The 27,312-nt window shown below is 44.4% G+C and overlaps 2 protein-coding genes across 10 annotated transcripts in view; both read right to left on the bottom strand.

Moving 5' to 3' along the window:
* The window catches only part of LOC135547286 (tensin-1-like), a 293,490-nt gene that overhangs the window by 64,346 nt on the left and 201,832 nt on the right, over window positions 1–27,312 (bottom strand). For all 9 annotated transcript variants that reach the window (XM_064976121.1, XM_064976124.1, XM_064976126.1 and 6 more), the window contains 11 exons: window positions 26,022–26,071; window positions 20,911–21,082; window positions 20,581–20,754; window positions 18,933–18,997; window positions 16,663–16,746; window positions 16,096–16,208; window positions 15,926–15,986; window positions 11,715–11,790; window positions 3,254–3,383; window positions 3,022–3,087; window positions 2,684–2,800 (listed from right to left, as the gene is read on the bottom strand). In XM_064976121.1, the coding sequence (XP_064832193.1) occupies window positions 2,684–2,800; window positions 3,022–3,087; window positions 3,254–3,383; window positions 11,715–11,790; window positions 15,926–15,986; window positions 16,096–16,208; window positions 16,663–16,746; window positions 18,933–18,997; window positions 20,581–20,754; window positions 20,911–21,082; window positions 26,022–26,071 (1,108 nt within the window). The remainder of the gene's footprint in view (window positions 1–2,683; window positions 2,801–3,021; window positions 3,088–3,253; window positions 3,384–11,714; window positions 11,791–15,925; window positions 15,987–16,095; window positions 16,209–16,662; window positions 16,747–18,932; window positions 18,998–20,580; window positions 20,755–20,910; window positions 21,083–26,021; window positions 26,072–27,312) is intronic.
* Window positions 12,686–15,866, bottom strand: LOC135547759 (uncharacterized). Its single transcript, XM_064977019.1, has 6 exons — window positions 15,859–15,866; window positions 15,647–15,725; window positions 15,031–15,615; window positions 14,732–14,929; window positions 14,063–14,337; window positions 12,686–13,916 (listed from the first exon to the last, which is right to left on the bottom strand). Exons 1-6 carry the CDS (start codon window positions 15,864–15,866, stop codon window positions 12,686–12,688), a joined length of 2,376 nt encoding a protein of 791 aa, XP_064833091.1.

The following is a 27,312-nucleotide window of genomic DNA, read 5'->3' as shown; positions in this document are numbered from 1 at the left end:
TGCCATACATGTTTAATTATTTTCGACCTGTCCCCAAATTAATGTCATTGGTTCAGAGTTTTTTTTGCTATTTTAACCTGTGTGTTGTGATCGCGTTTGGTGTAGGGGGACAACATAAATTTATGCACGATAGCGCACGCGCGCAGCCAGTTTGGGTTCCGTGTTAGGGTTGCCACCAGATCGATAAAATACGGAACGGTTCCGTATTTCTTTTTTTACCCAATTTCGTGGTATCCAATTTTTGTAGTAGCTACTATCTTGTCTCATTGCTACAACTCCCGTACGGGCTCGGGAGAGACGAAGGTTTGAAAGTCATGCGTCCTCCGATACACAAACCAACCAGCCGTACTGCTTCTTAACACAGCGTGCATCCAACCCGGAAGCCAGCCGCACCAATGTGTCGGAGGGTACACCGTGCACCTGGCAACCTTGGTTAGCGTGCACTGCGCCCGGCCCGCCACGCCACAGGAGTCGCTGGTGCGCAATGAGACAAGGACATCCCTACCGACCAAGCCCTCCCTAACCCGGACGACGCTAGGCCAATTGTTCGTCGCCCCACGGACCTCTCTGGTGCAGCCGGTTACGACAGAGCCTGGGCGCGTACCCAGGGACTCTGATGGCACAGCTGGCGTTGCAGTAAAACGCCCTTAACCACTGTGCCACCCGTGAGGCCATGGTTCTGTATTTCACTGAAAGAATAAACATTTTGTTTTCAAAATGATACGTTTCCGGATTTGACCATATTAATGACCAAAGGCTCGTATTTCTGTGTTTATTATATTAGAATAAAGTCTATGATTTGATGTTTGATAGAGCAGTCTGACTGAGTGGTTCTAGGCAGCAGCAGGCTCGTAAGCATTCATTCAAACAGCACTTTACTGCGTTTACCAGCAGCTCTTAGCAATGCTTGAACCACAGCGCTGTTTATGACTTCAAGACTATCAACTACCGAGATTAGGCTGGCAATACTAAAGTGCCTATAAGAACATCCAGTAATCAAAGGTATGTGAAATATAAATGGTATAGATAGGAATTATGACAAGTCAACTATTTCTATAATAACTACAAACTAAAACTTCTTAACTGGGGAATATTGAACCACAAGCTTTCATATGTTCTCATGTTCTGAGCAAGGAACTTAAAAGTTAGCTTTTTTACATGGAACATATTGCACTTTTACTTTCTTCTCCAACACTGTGTTTTTGCATTATTTAACTTCTTCGATATAGGGGGCGCTCTTTTAATTTTTGGATAAAAAAAACATTCCCGTTTTAAACAAGATATTTTGTCACGAAAAGATGCTCAACTATGCATATAATTGACAGTTTTGGAAAGAAAACACTGACATTTCCAAAACTGCAAAGATATTGTCTGTGAGTGCCCCAGAACTAATGCTACAGGTGAAACCAAGATGAAATTTCATACAGGAAATGCCCCAGATTTTGAATGCGCTGTGTTCCAATGTCTCCTTATATGGCTGTGAATGCGCCAGGAATGAGCCTACACTTTCTGTTGTTTCCCCAAGGTGTCTGCAGCATTGTGATGTATTTGTAGGCATATCATTGGAAGATTGACCATAAGAGACTACATTTACCAGGTGTCCGCTTGGTGTCCTCCGTCGAAATTATTGCGCAATCTCCAGCTGCGTTCACTTTTCCATTAGGTTCAGAGGAGAAAAGCAACTGCCACGAATGATTTATCATCGAATAGATATGTGAAAAACACCTTGAGGATTGATTCTAAACAACGTTTGCCATGTTTCTGTCGATATTATGGAGTTAATTTGGAAAAGGTTTGGCGTTGACTGAATTTTCGGGTTTTTCCTTAGCCAAACGTGATGAACAAAACGGAGCGATTTCTCCTACACAAATAATATTTTTGGAAAAACTGAACATTTGCTATCTAACTGAGAGTCTCCTCATTGAAAACATGCAAAGTTCTTCAAAGGTAAATTATTTTATTTGAATGCTTTTCTTGTTTTTGTGAAAATGTTGCCTGCTGAATGCTAGGCTTAATGCTATGCTAGCTATCAATACTCTTACACAAATGCTTGTGTAGCTATGGTTGAAAAGCATATTTTGAAAATCTGAGATGACAGTGCTGTTAACAAAAAGGCTAAGCTTGTGAGCCAATATAATTATTTCATTTCATTTGTGATTTTCATGAATAGTTAACGTTGCGTTATGCTAATGAGCTTGAGACTATGATTACGCTCCCGGATACGGGATTGCTCGACGCTAGAGGTTAGATCAAATTGAACATGTTTCATTATTTATTTGAGACTAAATAGATTTTATTTATATATTATATAAAGTTCAAATAAAAGTGTTCATTGTTCATTCAGTATTGTTGTAATTGTCATTATTACAAATATATACATAAAAATAAAATCAGCCGATTAAATCGGTATCGTTTTTTGGTCCTCCAATAATCGGTATCGGTGTTGAAAAATCATAGTCGGTCGACCTCTAATTGATATGCAAGACCATCAACAATTCATATGCAAGACCATCAATATAATGTATGTGAAGGTATCCCGGTTTGTACAACAAATAGTTCTGGCCACGCAATATGATTAGTTGAGAGGAGCTTGAAGCGGTGGCAACCAAAACCATAGCATGAAAACAGTGTACATCCGGGAAAAGGGAGACCTCCAGTAAGCATGCCAAGTGTTAGTACTCACCATCCATAGTGTCCTCACAATGCTGATTGAAGTTCTCATTGGAGTCCCAGCGGATTAGAGCATCTTGGGTATTGTAGTCCACTGAGACCGTGGGCCCATTCTCCAAGTGGTCCATACCTGGGAGAAAAACAAAACATTCAATGAAGAGGTCAAACGTCTTAATTCAGGTGACTTCTTTCTGACAATGAATTTCCAGAACATACTGCACTTTATCATTGACCAAAGCTATACTCATAACATAAGTTATGTATGTCAAGTTCAACACATTTCTCTTTCTAAATGAGCTTTCATTTGCTTCGAGAAAATGGAGGCCAAAAAAGAGAAGCAGGTATGCTTACCATGGATTTTTTCTGGTCCAAAGGAAAATACAAATTCCACCTTTCCAAAATCTGGGAATCTGTCATCTGGTTTGAGGATGAGATTTAAAAAAAATGTGTTCATGTTCAAAACAAAGACGAGATTTCAACTTATGAATGTAAAAGTTACTGGCAAATATGGTCATCAAATAGGTTTAACAGCATAATTGTATGCATTATGGTTTGTTTTCTGGACATTTAGGAATGTCTTTACCCTTGAAGGTCTCGTCTAACTCGTCCTTCCCAAAGACGATTCCCAAGTCATGCACAGCGCAGGTATGGAACTGCACCCGGAATATCACATCCCGCTGTGGGCTTCTGAAGTGCTTGTGGTAACATTTCAGCTGGAGGGTACAACAAGATAAATACTGTATTAAACTAGGCCTTTCTGGTTTAAGGAACACAGACTTTTTTGGAGTCCCAAAAATAGACATTCTCAAGGCTTTCGTAGATTTCACGGTCCTCAAGTCACAAAGATCACCTAGAGACCTTAATTAACTTTCTGTTGCAGACTTCTGAGGGACTTTCACAGTCTTAAGATCATTAGCACAACTGAAAAACACTTGAAGGTGGACTCAATTTAGATTGGAGTTTTGCACTTTTGGGACTCCATTGTACCAGGCAAACCATTTTCTTATGTCAGATGGCATTATTCTAATGTGACAAGCGTCTCCAGGAGCCAAATGTCTAGCAAATCATGGAACTCAGACTGACACTCACTGGCTAGTGGCTACTACGACAAAACCTGCTCGATCAGGATAGCAAACTTGTTCCCAGTTAACAGCTCAGCGCTAGCATGTTTGAATGACCATTAGTGTAGCTACAGTAGTTTGCCAACTTGGTGATGAAGTTGTATTGCATCAAAGTTATGGGACTGTTCTAAAACAAAAATCTGCAGGTGCAGAATCTGACTCTAGTGTTTTTCATTATTGGTAAGATTAACTCTGGCTCTTTGAGGATGAAAGGGGGTCACCTTGGTAACATAATGATATGACAGTGTATTGTAGCCAGACTACATTTTTTTATCCATAGTGTCTGCGAGTTATCAGACAGACCAGTGCAGACGGCCATCTGACATAAGACAATGTTGGGCAAACTAAATCCAGAGCAGGACCCAGGTCTGCAAGCTACATGTCATTGTGAAATACCTGTGGATAATATACCAGCTAGATTCACAGCACCAATCCTGTTTCAGGGAATTTGGCAGTGTGCTAGAGAAAGCAGTTTTGTTTTTATATATAGCCCTGTAAATGTATGGCTTGCCTTCCCAAACAAAAGCACTATTATCCAGACCATTGCTATCCACACAAGAGCCTTTTAAAGCCTTGTAAACCCTACACAGGAAACTCTTCACTCTCTACCCCACTGTGATTCACCCTGGCTACGGGTTGGCCAGAACTTTTACAAGGACCTCACATTTACAGGTATACAAGGAATATTTAGCTTTTGTGCTTACCCCAAACGAAACACTGCACAAACAACTGTGGCAGAGCTGGGCTTGGAAACTGGAGTAAGCGTACTGAACACCTTTAAGGGTATACAGTAAGCCTGAAGAACACTTCCATTTGTCTGGAATTATTGTTTATTTAGCCTCACAACCCTGATAAGATAAGTGTCATGTTCATTAGGCACAAATGGAAAAAAAAATGACTGAAACCGGGAGGGACAACAAAGACTTGTCCAATTTGGTTTTCAGTTGCAAAACATTCAAAAACCCTTTCCATTGCATGGCCTAATCAATGTCCATGATTACTTAACTTACTTTAGACATTGTTGGCCATAGACAGCCACTGTTCATCATGGAACAATATGCTTTGGTGTAAATGTTACACGTCTAGTCTGGTTAAACCAAGCTGAATTCTGCACTCAACATAAGTGAAGTGAAACCATGATGAGCACAGGGTTCAGTCTGGTTATTGTCCTAGACACATGACGGAAACAGTAATTTCCCTGGACAAGCCTTCCTTCGCTGTAATTAAGGCTATTGGGTTGAGGTTGGAGGAACTAAAAAAAGAGCAGGTTTTTATTTGCAGAGACAGAAGCTAAACAAACAACTCTAGATGAGGAAAGTGGGGGAACTGAGCCAAATGGCCTGTGGCTTCATGAGATATGTATACCTCCCATTGGGGGTCTATTTAAGGGGGGTACCATACTAGTGAGCCAAGTTTGAGGAGAAGCAGAAGAAAAACACAATGACAAACTGATTCCGACTGTCCTTCAAGATGAAATATGTACAGTGCCTTGCAAAAGTAATCACCCCCCTTGGCATTGTTCCTATAATGTTGTATTACAACCTGTAATTGAAATTTGATTTTTATTTGGATAACATGTCATTGACATACACAAAATAGTCCAAATTCGGTGAAGTGAAATTTAAAAAATTACTTGTTTAAAAAAAATAAAAAAATAATTAAAACCGGAAAAATGATTTGTGTATATGTATTCACCCCTTTGCTAGCCCCTAAATAAGATCTGGTGCAACCAATTACCTTCAGAAGTCACATAATTAGTTAAATAAAGTCCACCTGTGTGCAATCTTAGTGTCACATGATCTCAATATATACACCTGTTCTGAAAGGCCCCAGCGTCTGCAACACCACTAAGCAAGGGGCATCACCAAGCAAGCGGCACCATGAAGACCAAGGAGCTCTCTAAACAGGTCATGGACAAAGTTGTGGAGAAGTACAGATCAGGGTTGGGTTATATAAAAAATATCAGAAACTTTGAACATCCCACAGAGCACCATTAAATCCATTATTATAAAATGGAAAGAATATGGCACGACAATAAACATGCCAAGAGAGGGCCGCCCACCAAAACTCACAAACCAGGCAAGGAGGGCATGAATCAGAGAGGCAACAAAGAGACCAAAGCTAATCCTGAAGGAGCTGCAAAGCTCCACAGCGGAGATTGGAGTATCTGTCCATCGGAACATTTAAAGCCGTACTCTCCACAGAGCTGGGCTTTACGGAAGTGTGGCCAGGAAAAAGCCATTGCTTGAAGAACAAAAAATAAGCAAACACCTTTGGTGTTCGCAAAAAGGCATGTGGGAGACTCCCCAAACATATGGAAGAAGGTACTTTGGTCAGATGAGACAAAAATGTAGCTTTTTGCCATCAAGGAACACGCTATGTCTGGCACAATAATAACACCTCTCATCACCCTGAGAATACCATCCCCACCGTGAAGCATGGTGGTGGCAGCATCATGCTGTGGGGAAAGGTTTTCAGAGGCAGAGACTGGGAAACTGGTCAGATTTGAAGGAATGATGGATGCCGCTATATACGGGGAAATTCTTGAGGGAAACCTGTTTCAGTCTTCCAGAGATTTGAGACTGGGATGGAGGTTTACCTTCCAGCAGGTCAATGAACCTAAGCATACTGTTACAGAAACACTCAAGTGGTTTAAGGGGAAACATTTAAATGTCTTGGAATGGCCAAGTCAAAGCCCAGACCTCAATCCAATTGAGAATCTATAGTACGACCGACTGTACTGTACGACTGTACACCAGCAGAACCCATCCAACTTGAAGGAGTTGGAGCAGTTCTGCCCTGAATGATGGGTAAAAATCCCAGTGGCTAGATGTGTCCAGCTTATAGAGACATACCCCAAGAGACTTGCAGCTGTAATTGCTGCAAAAGATGACTCTAAAAAGTATTGACTTTGGAGGCGGGGGGTGAATAGTTATGCACGCTCACATTTTCCGTTTTGTCTTATATCTTGTATGTTTCACAATAAAACATATTTTGCATCTTCAAAATGGTAGACATGTTGTGTGAATCAAATGATTAAAAAATACAAAAAATATATTTTAATTCCAGGTTGTAAGGAAACAAAATAGGAAAAATGCCAAGGGTGGTGAATACTTTTGTATGCCACTGTACAATACCCCATAATGACCCCATATTTGTATTTATAAAAAATAAAAAACTTTACTCAGTACTTTGTTGAAACAACTTTGGCAGCGATTACAAATTCAAGTCTTCTTGTGTTTGATGCTACAAGTTTGGCACACGTGTATGTGGGGAGTTTCTCACATTCTTCTCTGCAGATCCTCTCAAACTCTGTCAGGTTGGATGGGGCGCGATGCTGCACAGCTATTTTCAGGTCTCTCCAGAGATGTTAGATCGGGTTCCAGTCCGGCTCTGGCTGGGACACTCAAAGACATTCAGAGACTTCTCCATTCCTGCATTGTCTTGGCTGTGTGCTTATGGTCATTGTCTTGTTGGGAGGTGAACCTTCGCCCCAGTCTGAGGTCCTGAATGCTCCGGAGCAGGTTTTCATCAAGGATCTCTCTGTACCTTGCTCCATTCATCTTTCCCTCGATCCTGACTAGTCTCCCAGTCCCTGCTGCTGAAAAACATCCTCACAGCATCATGCTGCCACCACCATGCTTCGCCGTAGGGATGGTGCCAGGTTTCCTCCAGATGTGACACTTTGCATTCAAGCCAAAGAGTTCAATCTTGGTTTCAATCTTGGTTTCATCAGACCAAGCGAGCTGTCATGTGCCTTTAATGAGGAGGGTCTTCCGTCTGGCCACTTTACCATAAAGACCTGATTGATGGAGTGCTGCAGAGATGGTTGTCCTTCTGGCAGGTTCTCCCATCTCCACAGAGGAACTCTGTCAGAGTGATCATCTGGTTCTTGGTCACCTCCATGACCAAGGCCCTTCTCCTCCGCTTGCTCAGTTTGGCCAGGCGACCAGCTCTCGGAAAAGACTTGGTGGTTCCAAACTTCTTCCATTTGTATTGTCATGTGTTGCTGCCATGCTATGTTGTTGTCTTAGGTCTCTCTTTATAAAGTGTTGTTTTGTCTCTTCTCGTGATGTGTGTTTTGTCCTATATTTTTATTTAATTTATTTTTATTTTTAATCCCAGCCACCGTCCCGGTAGGAGGCCTTATGCCTTTTGGTAGGCCGTCACTGTAAATAAGAATTTGTTCTTAACTGACTTGCCTAGTTAAATAAAGTTTAAATAAAAATACAATTAAAAAAATTATGATAAAGTCCACTGTGTTCTTGGGGACCTTCAATGCTGCAGATATGTTTTGTTACCCTTCCCCAGATCTGTGCCTCGACACAATCCTGTCTCGGAGCTCTACAGACAATTCCTTCGACATCACGGCTTGGTTTTTGCGCTGTCATACAGTACACTGTCAACTGTGGGACCTTATATAGACAGGTGTGTGCCTTTCCAATTTATGTTCAATTAATTGAATTTACCACAGGTGGACACCAATCAAGTTGCAGAAACATCTCAAGGATGATCAATGGAAACAGGATGCACCTGAGCTCAATTTCGAGTCTCATAGTGAAGAGTCTGAATACTTATGTAAATACGATTTCTGATTATTTTTATACATTTGAAAACATTTAAAAAAAACTTTTTGTTTTGTCTTTATGGGGTATTGTGTGTAGATTGATGATAACTTTTAAAATGTAATCAATTTAGAATAAGGCTGTAATGTAACAAAATGGGAAAAATCAAGGGGTCTAAATACTTCCCGAAGGTACTGTATATATATATACTACATAGCCATAAGTATGTGGACACCTGCTCATCGAACATCTCATTCCAAAATCAAGGACATTAACATGAAGTTGGTCCCCCTTTTGCTGCAATAACAGCCTCCGCTCTTCTGGGAAGGCTTTCTACTAGATGTTGGAACATTGCTGCGGGGACTTGCTTCCATTCAGCCACGAGCATTAGTGAGATCGGGCACAAATGTCGGGCAATTTGGCCTGGCTCGAAGTCGGCATTTCAGTTCATTCCAAGTTGAGGTCAGGGCTCTGTGCAGGCCAGTCAAGTTCTTCCCCACCGATCTCTCAATAAACCATTTCTGTATGGATCTCATTTTGTGCCCAGGGGCATTGTCATGAGTGAACAGGAAAGGGCCTTCTCCAAACTGTAGCCACAAAGTTTACATTTTACATTTTAGTCATTTAGCAGACTCTCTTATCCAGAGCGACTTACAGTAGTGACTGCATACATTTTCAAAGTTGGAAGCAGAGAATTGTCCAGAATGTCATTGTATGCTGTAGTGTTAAGATTTCCCATCACTAGAACTAAGGGGCCTAGCCCGAACCATGAAAAACAGCCCCAGACCATTAATTCCTCCTCCACCAAATTTGGCACTTTGCATTCGGGCATGTAGTGTTCTCCTGGCATCCGCCAAACCCAGATGTGTCTATTGGTCTGCCAGATGGTGATGTGTGAGAACGTGTTTCCACTGCTCCTGAGTCCAATAGCGGCGAGCTTTACACCACCCTAGTCTACGCTTGATATTGCGCATGGTTATCTTAGGCTTGTGTAAGGCTGCTCGGCCATGGAAACCCATTTAATGAAGCTCCCAACAAACAGTTCTTGTGCTAACGTTGCTTCCAGAGTAGTAAGTGCTGCAACCGAGTACATATGGAATGCATTTCCAACAGTCTTGAAGGAGTTCCCACATTTGCTGAGCACTTGCTAGCTGCTTTTCCTTCACTCTGCAGCAATTAATCCCAAACCATCTCAATTGGGATGAGGTCAGGTGATTGTGGAGGCCAGGTAATCTGATGCAGCACTCCATCACTCTTCTTCTTGGTCAAATAGACCTTACACAGCTTGAAGGTGTATTTTGGGTCATTGTCCTGTTGAAAAATAAATGATAATCTCACAAAGCGCAAACCAGATGGGATGGTGTATCGCTGAAAAATGCTGTGGTAGCCATGATGGTTAAGTGTGCATTTCATTCTAAATAAATCACTGAGAGTGTCACCAGCAAAGCACCACCATACCATCACACCTCCTCCTCCATGCTTCACGGTGGGAACCACACATGCTGAGACCATCCGTTCATCTACTCTGCGTCTCACAAAGACACAGTGGTTGGAACCAACAATCTCAAATTTGGATTCATCAGACCAAAGGACAGATTTCCACAGGTCGAATGTCCATTGCTAGTGTTTTTTGGCCCACGTAAGTGTCTTCTTATTATTGGTGTCCTTTAGTAGTGGTTTCTTTGCAGCAATTCGACCATGAAGGCTTGATTCACACAGTCTCCTCTGAACAGTTTATGTTGAGATGTATCTGTTACTTGAACTCTATGAAGCATTTATTTGCGCTGTAATCTGAGGTGCAGTTAACTCTACTGAATTTATCCTCTGCAGCAGAGGTAACTCTGGGTCTTCCTTTCCTGTGTGTGTCCTCATGAGAGACAGTTTTATTTTAGTGGGTTTTTGAAATTTTCCAGATTTACTGACCTTCATGTCTTTAAGTAATGATGAAACGCTGTTTCTCTTTGCTTACTCAAGCTGTTCTTACCAAGAGTGTGCAAAGCTGTCATCAGGGCAAAGGGTGTCTACTTTGAAGAATCTCAAATATAAAATATATTTTGATTTGTTTAACACTTTTTGGTTAATATAAGATTCTATATTTGTTTTTCCCTAGTTTTGATGTCATCACCATTATTCTACAATGTATAAAATAGTAAAAATAAAGAAAAGGCCTGGAATGAGTAGGTGTGTCCAAATGTTTGACTGGTACTGTATGTATATATATATATAATGTTTTTAGTAAAAAAAATTTTTTATTTTTTTTATTAATTGAAGTGTTCCGCACAAAGAGCACAATGCACAAAAACCTTCTCCTGAGTCCGTCTCCATGACGACAGATGAAACAAAGTAAAGTAATAAAGCAGAAAAGTGTTTTCAGTCAATGTTATATTCACAGGCGTCAGCATCCATTAGGGTTCCATTAGTTAGCAGATACAATGTACGCTTTAAGTATCTGTTTTGGGGCCAAGTGATGTTGCCTACGGTAAGTGCTGCTTTCAAATTGCTAGCATGTAAAAATGACTTACTTCCTCTTCAAGAACATGCTGGAAATATTATAGTTCAATTGCACTCAAGTTTTAAGGCAAGAATAAGAATACTTTATTGTAAATGTTCCTTACAAGTCCATGAAAATGTGTCTTTAGCACAGACAAAAAGCATATAGCTTCAGTTGCCTGTTCTATAATGCACCGATTGATTTGGCATGCACATTGGTGACATAATTTGTGTCAAAGCAATTTGAAAGCAGCACTTACTAATGGAACCCTAATGGATGCTGACGCCTGTGAATATAACATTGACTGAAAACACTTTTCTGCTTTATTACTTTACTTTGTTTCATCTGTCGTCATGGAGACGGACTCAGGAGCAGGTTTTCATGCATTGTGTATCAATTATTAAAAAATCATATTACTTAAAAAACATATATATATATATATATATACACACACACTACTGTTCAAAAGTTTAGGGTAATGTCCTTGTTTTTGAAAGAAAAGCTGATTTATGTCTATTAAAATAACATCAAATTGATCAGAAATACAGTGTAGACATTGTTACAGCCTGCATACTGTGTGCTATAGGGGGTAGTGGGCATATGCCAACTGTCCTTACCTCTAGTTTTTACAGCTTTGCTGCTTTCATGAATGGGGCCTATTAAAGCATTAGGGACAAACATACTGTATTTGCACATAATGTAAAGCATTTGGACTCAATGTGGTTAAAATAAATTGCATTCCCCAACAGAGGTCAATCCACTATCCTCTCATTTGAGGGGGTTAATACCTTACCATAATAAACACTCCCAATATCCATGTACAGTACACTTCTCCATGTCACTCAGTGAAGAGCTGATGTTCCTTACCAGAATGTCCCCCTTCAGCAGCAGGCCAGGCTCAATAGTGATGCAGATGCTGGTCTGGCTGTCTCCCTGCACATTACTGTAAACACACACAGAGAGCAAAAGAAGGGTTACTCTTGTTAACACAACATCACACCACATGATGCACATCATCATGGTACAATTTAAAGGCAATGCTACCAAATACTAATTGAGTGTATGTAAACTTCTGGGAATGTGATGAAATAAATAAAAGCTGAGATAAATCATTCTCTCTACTATTTTTCTGACATTTCACATTCTTAAAATAAAGTGGTGATCCTAACTGACCTAAGAAAGGGAATTTTTACTAGGATTAAATGTCAGGAATTGTGAAAAACATTTTAAATGTATTCGGCTAAGGTGTATGTAAACTTCCGACTTCAACTATATGTCTCTTTTATTTGTAGTAATACTTGGGAAAATATGTATTACATATTAAACACGTTTTGCTGAATTCCTGGTGATTTTACAATATTTTTTTAAACCAAAAACTAAAATGTGCCTGTTGCCGTCTCCTGACCTACACACACACACACACACCAGATATACAGTACATGAATATACTATACTTTTTATCAGTACATAGACTAGGAAGGAAGGAAATGTAAAGCGGAGGGGACCATGTAAGGAGTGCCACCTGGAGTGCCCTCATTTGTCCTGCCATCTGTGGGCATGCCCTCCTGTATGCTCAAACATCTGCACAAAGCTGTATAATTCATAATTTCCTGCCTGGGTCTCTGTAGGGGTCCTTCAGCAAGGACACTGGGGTGTCCACACACATCCACGTCTGCTTATTTCACTGGCTCCTCCAGTTACTAATAACACTACTACTGATCATAACACCAGGCTGTAACATCGTGGGCTGGGGAACTAGAGACGGGGGCTGGGGAACTAGAGACTGGGGCTGGGGAATGAGAGACGGGGCTGGGGAACTAGAGACGGGGGCTGGGGAACTAGAGAGGGGGCTGGGGAACTAGAGACGGGGGCTGGGGAATGAGAGACGGGGGCTGGGGAACTAGAGACGGGGGCTGGGGAACTAGAGACTGGGGCTGGGGAACTAGAGACGGGGGCTGGGGAACGAGAGATGTGGGCTGGGGAACGAGAGACGGGGGCTGGGGAACTAGAGACGGGGGCTGGGGAACTAGAGACGGGGGCTGGGGAACGAGAGACGGGGGCTGGGGAACTAGAGACGGGGGCTGGGGAACTAGAGACGGGGGCTGGGGAACGAGAGACGGGGGCTGGGGAACGAAAGACGGGGGCTGGGGAACTAGAGACGGGGGCTGGGGAACTAGAAACGGGGGCTGGGGAACGAGAGACGTGGGCTGGGGAACGAGAGACGGGGGCTGGGGAACGAGAGACTGGGGCTGGGAAACTAGAGACTGGGGCTGGGAAACTAGAGACGGGGGCTGGGGAACGAGAGACGTGGGCTGGGGAACTAGAGACGGGGGCTGGGGAACTAGAGACGGGGGCTGGGGAACTAGAGACTGGGGCTGGGAAACTAGAGACGGGGGCTGGGGAACTAGAGACGGGGGCTGGGGAACGAGAGACGTGGGCTGGGGAACGAGAGACGGGGGCTGGGGAACTAGAGACGGGGGCTGGGGAATGAGAGACGGGGGCTGGAGAACGAGAGACGGGGGCTGGGGAACTAGAGACGGGGGCTGGGGAATGAGAGACGGGGGCTGGGGAGCGAGAGACGGGGGCTGGGGAACGAGAGACGGGGGCTGGGGAACGAGAGACGGGGGCTGGGGAACGAGAGAAGGGGGCTGGGGAACAAGAGACGGGGGCTGGGGAACGAGAGACGGGGGCTGGGGAACAAGAGACGGGGGCTGGGGAACGAGAGACGAGGGCTGGGGAACTAGATACTGGGGCTGGGAAACTAGAGACTGGGGCTGAGGAACGAGAGACGGGGGCTGGGGAACTAGATACTGGGGCTGGGGAACTAGAGACTGGGGCTGGGGAACTAGAGACTGGGGCTGGGGAACTAGAGACTGGTGCTGGGGAACTAGAGACTGGGGCTGGGGAACAAGAGACTGGGGCTGGGGAACTAGAGACTGGGGCTGGGGAACTAGAGACTGGGGCTGGGGAACTAGAGACGGGGCTGGGGAACTAGAGACGGGGGCTGGTGAACTAGAGACTGGGGAACTAGAGACGGGGGCTGGGTAACTAGAGACGGGGGCTGGGGAACTAGAGAGGGGGGCTGGGGAACTAGAGACGGGGCTGGGGAACTAGAGACTGGGGCTGGGGAACTAGAGACTGGGCTGGGGAACTAGAGGCGGGGGCTGGGGAACTAGAGACGGGGGCTGGGGAACTAGAGATGGGGGCTGGGGAACTAGAGACGGGGCTGGGGAACTAGAGACTGGGGCTGGGAAACTAGAGACTGGTGCTGGGGAACTAGTGACTGGGGAACGAGGGACTGGGGCTGGGGAACTAGAGACGGGGCTGGGGAACTAGAGACTGTGGTACTAGAGACTGGGGCTGGGGAACTAGAGACTGTGGCACTAGAGACTGGGGCTGGGGAACTAGAGACTGGCGCACTAGAGACTGGGGCACGAGAGACTGGGGCAATAGAGACTGGAGCTGGGAAACTAGAGACGGGGCTGGGGAACTAGAGACGGGGGCTGGGGAACTAGAGACGGGGGCTGGGGAACTAGAGACGGGGGCTGGGGAACTAGAGACAGGGGCTGGGAAACTAGAGACGGGGGCTGGGGAACTAGAGAGGGGGGCACTAGAGACTGGGGCTGGGAAACTAGAGACGGGGGCTGGGGAACTAGAGACGGGGCTGGGGAACTAGAGAGGGGGGCTGGGGAACTAGAGACTGGGGCTGGGAAACTAGAGATGGGGGCTGCGAAACTAGAGACTGGGGCTGGGAAACTAGAGACGGGGGCTGGGGAACTAGAGAGGGGGGCTGGGAAACTAGAGACTGGGGCTGGGAAACTAGAGACGGGGGCTGGGAAACTAGAGACGGGGCTGGGGAACTAGAGAGGGGGCTGGGGAACTACAGACGGGGGCTGGGGAACTAGAGACGGGGGCTGGGGCCTTGGAGACGGGGGCTGGGGAACTAGAGAGGGGGGCTGGGGAACTAGAGACGGGGGCTGGGGAACTAGAGACGGGGGCTGGGGAACTAGAGACTGGGGCTGAGGAACTAGAGACTGGGGCTGGGAAACTAGAGTCTGGGCCTGGGAAACTAGAGACTGGGGCTGGGAAACTAGAGAATGGGGCTGGGGAACTAGAGAGGGGGGCTGGGAAACTAGAGATTGGGGCACTAGAGACTGGGGCACTAGAGACGGGGCTGGGGAACTAGAGACTGGGGCTGAGGAACTAGAGACTGGGGCTGAGGAACTAGAGACTGGGGCTGAGGAACTAGAGACTGGGGCTGGGAAACTAGAGACTGGGCCTGGGAAACTAGAGACTGGGCCTGGGAAACTAGAGACTGGGGCTGGGAAACTAGAGACTGGGGCTGGGGAACTAGAGAGGGGGGCTGGGAAACTAGAGACTGGGGCACTAGAGACTGGGGCACTAGAGACTGGGGCACTAGAGACGGGGGCTGGGGAACTAGAGACTGGGGAACTAGAGACTGGGGAACTAGAGACTGGGGAACAAGAGACTGGGTCTGGGGCACTAGAGACTGGTGCTGGGGAACTAGAGACTGGGGCTGGGGAACTAGAGAGGGGGGCTGGGAAACTAGAGAATGGGGCACTAGAGACAGGGGCTGGGAAACTAGAGACTGGGGCACTAGAGACTGGGGCTGGGAAACTAGAGACTGGGGCTGGGGAACTAGAGACTGGGGCACTAGAGACTGGGGCACTAGAGACTGGGGCTGGGGAACTAGAGACTGTGGCACTAGAGACTGGGGCTGGGAAACTAGAGACTGGCGCACTAGAGACTGGGGCACGAGAGACTGGGGCCATAGAGACTGGGGCAATAGAGACTGGGGCTGGGAAACTAGAGACTGTGGCACTAGAGACAGTGGCACTAGAGACTTGGGCTGGGAAACTAGACGGGCTGGGGAACTAGAGAGGTTAGCTAAACATAATAATGTGTGGCAAGCTTACAATGGATTTACTTACGGGGGTGAATGTGTGTGTGTGTGAAATTATTATCATTGAGCCATTGTAACCCTGCAGACCCAGACATCTGGCCAGTGTTGTGTGAGTGAGAAAACGGAGACCGAAGGTGTATGTGTGTGTACTTACTAGATCCCAGATGTGTAGACTGGCTGCAAGGCTTGATAGATCTTGAGGAAAGGGCGGCATCCTGAAAAGCCATCACAGAACATTGAGTAAAAACAAGCAGGTGTGTGTGTGTGTGTGTGTGTGTGTGTGTGTGTGTGTGTGTGTGTGTGTGTGTGTGTGTCAACTTTCACCTCCTTTCGACTCAAAGTTGGGGATGCCGTGCATGATGACATGGTGAAGGAACAGGGGTTTGTTGTTGATCTTGATATGTCCTGAAAGAAGACCACTGAAGTACTGTACATACCTGAGAGAGAAAGAGAGAGAGACAGACAGAGAGCGAGAGAGAGAGCGAGAGAGAATTCAGGATTTCAATGTTTTGTTAACACAGGAATCAGCATGCCATTGGTGTACACTGGACAGTGTGTGCATGTAAACATGTCAAGTAGATAAATGGAGATTCTATCTCTAGGTATGACCTTTGCAAAGAAAACAGCAGACGCTTACATCATACTCATTCACTTATGACTTTCAGCCTACAGATGGATCTCGACAAATTAGGATGCAAAAAGGAGGAGGCCTACCCCCCTCTAAAAAAGACAACAAACTGAAAGAAAGAGTAGGAGAGTGGTTGAGACAACAAGGTGAACTTAAACCCACTAAGATCGGGGCGTAACTCATAAAGAGAAAATTAAACAGGAAATGGTATTTGGGTCAAATAGGTAGTAGAGGGGTCGGACAGGAAGTGGAGGCAAACTGACCTCTTCTGAGATGGCTGACCCACAGGAAGTACTTTGTCTTCATAGAACCTCTTCATGGCAAACCTGTCCAGGGCCTGATCAGCACTAAGCAAACAGAGACAAACATCTGGTTAGCACCCGTACCCTGCCTACCGCTCAGTCATATCATCACACCTCTTCAAAGGACTCTATTTTGATCATGTTAAAAAAAAGAGAATATGACCCAAATACAACCAATAGCAGATTGAGGGAAAAAAGCTGGTACTCTGAGAACATTGGACCTTTAAGTGAACTCAGTGTTGTGATTCTTTGTACTGTATGCCATTGATGGAATTAGGGCCTGCTTTGTGGAAGAAGTCCTGAACACTGGTGCACAGTTGGAACATGTTGGGTGGGGAGGGGGAATGTGATGATTGGCGGATAACATGAATCTTGTGACTCTTCATAATCTGTTGATTTGTTGACCGCCCTACTTGACTCTCTCTCTCTCTCTCTCTCTCTCTCTCTCTCTGTACCCTCTCTCACCCTTCTCTCTCGCCTCTTTCTCGCATCCCCTCTCTCACATCTTTCTCTCGCCCTTCTCTCTCGCCTCTTTCTCGCATCCCCTCTCTCACCTCTTTCTCTCACCCTTCTCTCTCGCCTCTTTCTCGCATCCCCTCTCTCACCTCTTTCTCTTACCCTTCTCTCTCGCATTCTCTCTCGCCTCTTTCTCTCAGCCTTCTCTCTCGCATTCTCTCTCTCGCCTCTTTCTCTCAGCCTTCTCTCTCGCATTCTCTCTCTCGCCTCTTTCTCTAAGCCTTCTCTCTCGCACCCTCTCTCTTTCTCAGCACCCTCTCTCTATCTCGGGAAACCCTCTCTCTCTTTCTCACACCCTCTCTCTCTCTCTTTCTGTCACCCTCTCACACCCTTTAAACCTCTTGCACCCTCTCTCTCTCCCTCTCTCTTTCTCTCACCCTCTGTCTCGCACCCTCTCTATTTCTCAAACCCTCTCTTGCACTCTCTCTCTCTCTCTCTCTCTCTCGCACCTTCTCTCTCTCTTGAACCCTCTCACTCTCGCACCTTCTCCCGCGCCCTCTCTCGCACACTCTCTCCCTCCCCCCGCACCCTCTCTCTCTCGTAACCTCTCTCTCTCATAATCTCTCTCTCTCAAACTCTATCTCGCAACTTCTATATCTCTCGTAACCTCTCTTTCGCACCCTCTCTCGCACCCTCTCTCTCTCTCACACCCTTTCTCACTCTTGCACCTTCTCCCTCACCCTCTTTCTCTCGCACCCTCTCTCTCTCTCTCTCTCGCACCCTCACCCGCATCCTCTCTCTCACACCCTCCTTTTCCCCCTCGCACCCTCTCCCTCTCTTGCACCCTCTCTCTGTCTTGCACCCTCTCTGTCTTGCACCCTCTCTCTTGTACTTTCTCACTCTCTCGCACCCTCTCACACATCGTCTCTCACCCTCTCTCTCTCGCACCCTCTCTCTCTCTTGCACCCTCTCTCTTTCTCGATCCGTCTCTCTCTCTCTCTCTCTCAGACCCTCTCTCTCTCTCTTGCACCCTCTCTCTCTCGCACCCTCTCTCTCATAATCTCTCTCTCGCTTAACCTCTCTCTCGCAACTTCTATATCTCTCGTAACCTCTCTCTCTCTCGAAACCCTCTCTCTCGCACCCTCTCTCACACCCTCTCTCTCTCTCTGTCTCTCTCTCACACCCTTTCTCACTCTTGCACCTTCTCCCTCACCCTCTCTCTCTCGCACCCTCTCACTCTCTCGCACCCTCACCCGCATCCTCTCTCTCGCACACACTGTCTCTCACACCCTCCTTTTCCCTCTCTTGCACCCTCTCTCTGTCTTGCACCCTCTCTCTTGCACTCTCTCTCTCGCCTCTTTCTCTCACCCTTCTCTCTCGCAACCTCTCTCGCTTCTCGCACCCCCCCTCTCTCTCTGTCACCCCCCCACACCATTTCTCTCTCTCGCACCCTCTCTCTCACATCCTCTCTCTCTCGCTTTCTCTCGCAAACTCTCTCGCACCCTCTCTCTCGCACCCTCTCCCGCACCCTCTCTCTCTAGCACACTAACTCTTTGACCCTCTCTCTCTCACACCCTCTCTCTCTCTCTCGCACCCTCTCTCTCTCGCACCTTCTCCCGCACCCTCTCTCTCTCGCACCCTCTTTCTCTCTCGCACCTTCTCCCGCATCCTTTCTCTCTCTCTCTCTGTCGCACCCTGTCTCTCTCTCTCTCCCTCTACTCCCCCCCATCTCTCTTGTGTATTGTGCCATTAAGTCTCATGGGCTATGTGTTCACCTGGCTGATATGTTGCTGTAATGCATGTATGCTGCCACCACCACTCCTGTTCGCCCTCGGTTCCCCTGCAGAAAGAACATCAAATAAGGATTAGCAATCAGGAAGTATTGCATCGATTTATTGGTCATTCAGAAGATACAGTTGAAGTTGAAGTTATTTCTTTCATCACATCCCAGTGGGTTAAAGTTACACTCAATGACCTTAAATTGTTTAACTTGGGTGAAACGTTTCAGGTAGCTTCCCACAATATGTTTGGGGAATGTTGGCCCATTCCTCCTGTCAGAGCTGGTGTAACTGGTGGTGTAAGTTTGTAGGCCTCTTTGTTCCCACGCACTTTTTCAGTTCAGCCCAAAACTTTTCAATAGGAATGAGGTCAGGGTTTTGTGATGGCCACTCCAATACATTGACTTTATGTATGCTTACGGTCATTGTCCATTTGGAAGACCCATTTGCTACCAAGCTTTATTTAACTTCCTGATTGATGTCTTGAGATGTTGCTTCAATATATCCACATCATTTCCCTGCCTCATGATGACATCTATTTTATGAAGTGCACCAGTCCCTCCCTCAACAAAGCACCCCTACAACATGATGCTGCCACTCCCGTGCTTCACGGATGGAATGGTGTTATTCGGCTTGCAAGCCTCCCCATTTTTCCTCCAAACATAACCAGGGTCATTATGGCCAAACAGTTCTATTTTTGTTCCATCAGACCAGAGGACATTTCTCCAAAAAGTACGATCTTTGTCCCCATGTGGAGTTGCAAACCGTATTCTGTCTTTTGTTATGGCGGTTTTGGAGCAGTGGCTTCTTCCTTGCTGAGCGGCGTTCCAGGTTATGTCGATATAGGACTCGTTCTACTGTGGATATAGATAATTTAGTACCTGTTTCCTCCAGCATCTTCACAAGGTCCTTTGCTGTTTTTCTGGGATAGATTTGCACTTTTTGCACCAAAGTACGCTCATCTTCATCTCCTTCCTGAGCGGTATAATGGCTGCGTGGTCCCATGGTGTTTATACTTGCGTACTATTGTTTGTACAGATGAACGTGGTACCTTCAGGCATTTGGAAATTGCTCCCAAGGATGAACCAGATTTGTGGAGGTCTACAAATGTTTTCTGAGGTCTTGGCTGAGTTTGAAGGTAGGTCTTGAAATACATCCACAGGTACACCTCCAATTGACTCAAATTATGTCAATTAGCCTATCAGAAGCTTCTAAAGCCATGACATAATTTTCTGGAATTTTCCAAGCTGTTTAAAGGCACAGTCAACTTAGTGTATGTACACTTCTGACCCACTGGAATTGTGATACAGTGAATTATAAGTGAAATAATCTGTCTGTAAACAATTGTTGGAATAATTACTTGTGTCATGCACAAAGTAGATGTCCTAACTGACCAAAACTATAGTTTGTTAACAAGAAATTTTTGGAGTGGTTGAAAAACGATTTTTAATGACTCCAACCTAAGTGTATGTAAACTTCCCACTTCAACTGTATATGTTGGGAAGGAGACAATTGCCTGAGAACGCCATCTACTGTCTCAGAGCAGCATAAACAGTACAAAGCCCTGATAGGTATGTATGATAGCTGCAATGTTTCTCAATATGCTTGTGAGGGCTTTAGATAGAATACAGTATCACTGTCTCACCTTGTTGTGTATCACCACCACATTGTGACTGTCTGCGCTCAGCCAGGTGTCCATGGCCTTACATATACTGCAAATCTTATCCAGGGCAGGAGCGTGGTGGTCTGGCCAGCCAAAGTCCAACACCTTTGGGTTGAGCTGGTTGATGTCATACCGTTTCTCGCTGAGGTTGAAGAGCTGAAAGAGTTTCAACGTTTCAATATTTTCTTTTCCATTTCTTTCTTTTATTTTTACTCTACTGCGAAACAAACACTTTGCCAGAGGGGACTGATCCCCTTTAAGCCTATGTATTGGTAGGGCGAGCTGATCCTTGATCAGTGGGGCGGCCCTTACTAGGTAGTTGTCTTGGTGTTTGGAGCGCAACATGGAGGCCACCTCGCGGAGGTTTGAGGCGTAGCTGGTCTCCTCCACGCAGCTGGGGAAGGAGACGGAGATGATCCGCTCGGTGATGTAGACCAGGTCCACCTCATAGCTCTCCTCCAGGGCCTGCAGCAGACTCACACTCCTGGGGTAGGGAGAGGGTAGGGGAGAGAGACAAATGGTATTTTTTTACACTTTCCATGGCAATAAAGCTTTGCAAATTAAATTACAGTAAGGGAGGCAGGGTAATGTCAATGTCAAGTCAATTTCAATGACAAGTTGAAAATAGTTGAGTTAGAGCTACTTTTCTGTTTGTATTGCATTGGTTTGGCAAAATTAGATTGTTCCTCCAATGCCAATAAAGTGTATTTAGAATGTAATACAGAGAGAGAGAGAGAACAGAGAAGATCAAGATAAAGACAGAGAGAAAGAGACTGTCTGCTATGCAAAGGGCTATCCATAAAACCCACTATCTGCAACTGACTGAATACCGGCCAGAGTCTTTGTTAAATCCCATTTCTTAAGGACATGACATCACTAAATCACTGTGGGGTCATGGTAGCCTCCAAACTCCAACAGCTGTCCAGTACATTAAACACACACACGCACAAAATGCAGTACATTAAACATGTATGTTTCGCTTGGGAACCGCTCGGACGAAAACAGTGGAAAGAGGGATAAACAAAGCCTGATATGAAACTATTCCGCATTCCGTATCTGTGAGCCTCAGCAAACCAAACAAAACATTTTGCTCACTCGCGAAGAATGAGTTGGGGCAGAGCGGCCACATGCCTTTTTCCCAATGTGATGTGTCCGGACTGCAATCAGGAGCAAGCCTGAAACTGACTGGCAGAGCATATGGCTCAGAGAAAGCGATTGAGCGTCTACTAGAAATATTTCCCACGTCTCAACTCTGGAATGCCGATTTGGAGGATATTGCTCATGTGTCTGCTACCGGGAAATGCGCTGGTTTAACAGTGCAAACATGTTGTACATCTGGCACTATGAGAAACCACCTTATTAGTCAAAATACATACTAGACAAAGCAATATATCAAAAAGGTTCTCTACTAAACAAATATACTGTATGATTCGTCCTCTCTCACTCTCCCTACTCTTATTATGTGCTTTATACACTCTCTTATCTTACTATATTTCAGTCCCCCTCCCCCATAGTCTCGCAATTCTCTCTCTCCTACTCTCCTTGAGGGTATACAGTTTATAGAGTTGCGGTTTGGGTCTCCTCCAGGTACACCAGCATGCACTGGGCTCCAATCTGCTTCTCATCAGCACAGCCTTAGCTACAGACCAGACCGACAGCCTTCACTTTATCAGTCCAGCGCATATCTCGCTGCGCTCAATTACGCAGCTGCACTGATCGCATTTACGCATTTGAACAAACATAGCCGGTGAAAAAATAGCTCTGCTATTGCCACTGCAGATAACACGTTCATGATAGACATCCTACATAGTGTGTGATGAGGGTGAATGCGAGTGAATATGTGTGATAATTATTGTGTGTGTGTGTATGTTGCTTTGACGGCAATGTGACGAGCCAGAGGGAGCACATGATTGGTTGATTTTGTTTCTCAATGTTTTATACAGCTGCATCATTATTACAAATATCACCTCTGCTGTATCTTTGTCTTGTAGTATATGCTAGTAAGGCACAAAACTGACAACAAATGTTATGCCAGGAAGAATCTTACATATAAAAGAGTAGGCTAGCTATATATCTGCACAACAGCTTGGCTAGGCTATTTCCAGGGCTTGCTGGTTAGCTAGGGGTTGTTCCCTTGACACAAATGGATAATATCAACTTCTGTTTGCTGCATGCCTCTCTCACAATGCACTGCCTCATATTTGGAGCTCCGTAAAAATGTCTAACAAATGGTCTCGGAAATCTCAAAAAAGTACACAGCAGTGCTATATTACATTGCTGCTTCACCCTATGATGTGAATGCTTTTCTTGGCAAGGAAACAAAAGAGTCCTGTATCCAAAATAAGCTCTGCACATTGATAGCTGCTACAGAGACAGACCAATAGGGTCTAATAAAATGGACGCAAGCCTTGGTCGACATCCTTGGTGGGGTTAATGTGAAAAACGTATAGGCCCTGTCAGTAAAACATGGGACAAGACCTGCTATCCTACAGATGTCGGATCTTAATATGACCCATTTGGTCGCAGGAGGATTTGAATGTTTATTTAATATCTGGAATCGATAGCCAGCGGGCAGCTGGAAGCGGTGCTTGTAGGCTATACAATCATTTAGACTGCAGATCCACTGGGCGTCAGTTCAAGTAGCCTATGTAGGCTACGTGCAGGCTACATCGTGTCTCGTGTGAATTCGTATGTGGATTATAATACATTGACAGTATTTGTAGGGAGTAGACGTATTTTTCATTAGGGAATATATATATATATATTTTACATCAATTGTTTTATTATATGTTCAAGGCAAGCCAGAGGCTAAATAAATTCATGGTTATCTCAGTGCCTGTTTGTCCAGTAGGATACAGCTGCTAACAACTGTGCACATATGCCAGAGTGGGCATGGGCATAGGTTCAAATCCAGTCTACTAATACCCTTAAATATTTTTGAGGAAGTAGTACTTTTTACAGTTACTCTCTGTGCACTGTACTTGCACTCTTCATGAAGTAATTTCTGATGGAAGTAACTTACTTTTTACTCTGTTACAACTTACCAAATATGTCACTTTAGTTACTTAGATTTATATTATTATATTGTTGCTGTCAGATTAAATACTCCTAACCAGATGTTGTGATATATATTTCTTTTCATTAATCGATATTATTGGTTTCCCTTTACGTCTGTACTGTATGAACGTTTCACAACCCCTTGACCAATGAAATGTAGTCAAAATATCTTGTCATCAAAACTCTTCATGTCCATTGGCTCTCAACATTGTCCGTCAAACACAGTTTTATCTCCGCCATGGCTCTTGAAGTGAGGCACATATTTTTGTCTTAATTTTTGTCCTCAGATTTATTTTTCTTGGGTTCTTAGCCAGACTCGATCAGAGGTAAGTCACACTTTAACTACCTTCTGCCTCTGTGATATATATTTCTGGAGTAAGATAAGAATTTCAAAGATATCAGTCTGCTGTTGAAATTGTGTTTTGAGGACAAGAGAACATCAAATGGCTAGTAAGAATCTGACAGAAAAAGTTGAATCTCCTGTTTTTAGCTTCCCATACGATCTCTGTCCTGAGCACTCTGGAGCAGGTTTTCATCAAGGATCTCTCTGTACTTCATCAAGGATCTTTCCCTCGATCCCGAATACTCTCCCAGTCCCTGCCACTGAAAAACCTCTCCCCCAGCATGATGCTGCCACCACCATGCTTCACTGTAGGGATGGTGCCAGGCTTCCGCCAGACGTGACGCTTGGCATTCAGGCTAAAGAGTTCAATCTTGTGGAAGGAATACTTTACAAATGCACTGTACTTGAAATGATATCGTTCTACATTAGGTATATATCTGTCAATCAACTGATGGCCCAAATCAGCTCATCAATTTAGTCAGGGAAACACAAACAGTAGATTATTGTGTTTCACACCTTTCATTATGTGACTATTGATAGGCTAACGGGTAGCCTACAAAATGTAGCCTATAGGAATATAATGAATTAACAATGGGCCAATTACAACCATCGATGGCACTAGATTATAACCAATTGATGTCTCGTTAAACCATCAATATGCACTGGATTCACCCGCACAGCTGATCTCAATTGCAACCATTATTGGTCACCTCTACCACTCCCTAAAAGGTGATGTCAGTGTTACCTTAGTAAGACATCAGTATACAATGACGAGATGCTCATGTCTCCGCCCTAACAATATGAACCATCCCAAAGGCAGGAAGGCAGGCGACAAGCTTCGGTCTGCATATCAAGACCATAGAAACGGTTTGGGCTTATTTGGCAAGAATGACCCATCTCACTTTGCCTCTTCCTCTCTGCCTTAGTCCTCCTCAAAACCAAAGTCTTTCAAGATACGTTAGTCCTCTTGTTGGTATTATCAATGGAACAATGTAGTCCTTTTTGACCAAAGGGCGAATTTGTCTATTTTACATGCATTCTGTACAATAGAAATTAAGTATTTCCTTGTTTACCATAGCAATCTATTGTGACACTGTATGAATGAAAACGAATATTGGCGTACTGTTATTTTATTTGTTTACTATTTATGTTATCTAAAAGTGTCTGGTATGCTAATTTCTTATCAAGAAAAATAAGAAATTACTCTTGCCTGTCCATATTTAAAATGTCTAACTACATCGAGTCAATTTGGAGACTGCATTATTTGTGCCAGAAGTACTCGGGCCAGAATTGAACCCACACAAACACGCTAGGCCTACAGTATATATGCGCTGAAGGCAGTGGCCCTAATTGCTAAACCACCCCAGGCCACAATTGAACTGAATTTTGACAGTTAATTCGTAACCTTATTATACAGTAGACACTTGTATGTCGTAGCCTAGTGGAAACCAATAACTATCTTGTGTTGTTAAGCTATATAAAACTACAGTTGTTGATGTGTATGGCTGAATTTCAGATACATTTGTGTTCATTTGAATGTTGCAGTAATAGGACCTAGGCCTATTGAGAGCAAGAGAGAACATTCTTTTAAGATAGAGAGCCCTGATCCCAAATGACTCGAATGCTCCCGAATGGAGAGAAAGAGAACTGTAAATTTTTAGCCAATCACAAGGCTCACTTGAATTTCCTGATTCATCAGGAAAATTCTCCAAAACAAAAGAGTGATCAAATTAAGATCCGACATCTATACTGTGCGTGGGAGCGATTCAATGAGAAGGAAGGAGTGAGCCGTTAAACGACCTGCACAGAAAGATCCCTGAAGAGTGAGTCTACTTTCATATTTTCATTGCATCCCCCTTTTCATGGTTCTTCATATTGGTGAAAGACAGGATTTAAACCGTTTCGAAGTCCCTGTGTGGGGACTTGGTTTCCTTGTTGGGGTTGGCTCGGAGGGACGGAGAGGAGAGGACAGGAGAAGAGAGAGGAGAACCTTGCAGAACACCATGTGATAAAAGGGTCTTACCTTGATGATCTGCGTCGAGACTCCATACTCTTTGTGGACTTTGTTGAACCCTGAAACAAAAGCAGACATAGAAGCCATGAGTCATTATAGCCAAAAGTCTTAATAAGGAGACTTAAGAGTTAGATATCAAACCTAACATACAGTTAAGCTGGTTGACAGCGAGCAAGACCAAGCACCCAAAATACCCTTGAACTCATAAATCACCAAAAGCATTTCTCTTGCACACATTATTTTGGTGTGTGAACACATGTTTTGGGGCAGATCCATGGGCAGTTATTATAATTTACAACAAAAGGATATTTCCCAAAATGGATTTGAAATGATTGTTTTTCACACACACACAATAAAAGTGAGGAATACACACAAACAATGTATAGTAAGTAGATGAAGAATACTACAACTAAGAGCACAACAGTCATAGACTAATAATCAACATTATCATGCGAAACACTCTCATTTCCCCTCCAACACACAATATAAGAGAGGACTGCATTGTACAGTAAGTAGTCTCTGTTTTTACTTTTTACTGTCTTTGTTTTTACTCTCTTTGGGCCAGTTTCCCAGACCATTTAAGTGTTACAGTGCTATACACATTACAGGTATAACTATAACGGCATTTCTATGGCTGCCCTCCCATAGAGGTCAAAGATCATAGAGACTTATACACTCCTCTTGGGAAGGGGGAGGCAGGGTCACATGAGCTCAGGTGAAGACCTGATGTTATCTATCATCATCCATTTCTTCAGTCTGGCTGAGGGTTTGGCGATATGGCCAGAATGTCATATCACTGTATTTGAAAAAAATATTATTACTGTATTTGACACTATTTTATGTTTTTGAATAATAAAAGTTGTACATTTTCTTTATGATAGTCCGTAACCGTAGGATGGCAACACATATACTCTAAGTGATTTTAATGGATATTTCTCCATTCTTATTGTTTTAACTTCAACCCCCCCCCCCTTGCGATTTAGAGCAAAACACTTGGGTGAACTGTTGGAATCATGGAAATAGAATGACTATTCTAATTCTATAGTTAGAATATAATAGTGAGCACTTTGAATACAGTGTTGTTTGACATGGCTATGGATGAGTTAATGTGACAGGGTAGGAACTAAAGTGTTGATAAGTATTTCCTAGGGGACCCTATAATCTTTGGCTAAATTTAATGTTTTCTCTCTCTTTGCTACTTCATGTAGCTAACATATTCTTGCTCTGTGTATTCCTCTTTGATTTAGAAGATACTATTATACAAACAACATGATGATTTAAGTCGACACCATCACTGGTA

This window comes from Oncorhynchus masou, chromosome 10 (genome assembly GCF_036934945.1).
Source record: "Oncorhynchus masou masou isolate Uvic2021 chromosome 10, UVic_Omas_1.1, whole genome shotgun sequence".
Lineage (NCBI taxonomy): Eukaryota > Metazoa > Chordata > Actinopteri > Salmoniformes > Salmonidae > Oncorhynchus > Oncorhynchus masou.
The sequence above is the reverse complement of the archived record's forward strand: the minus strand, read 5'-3'. Positions and strand labels throughout refer to the sequence as shown.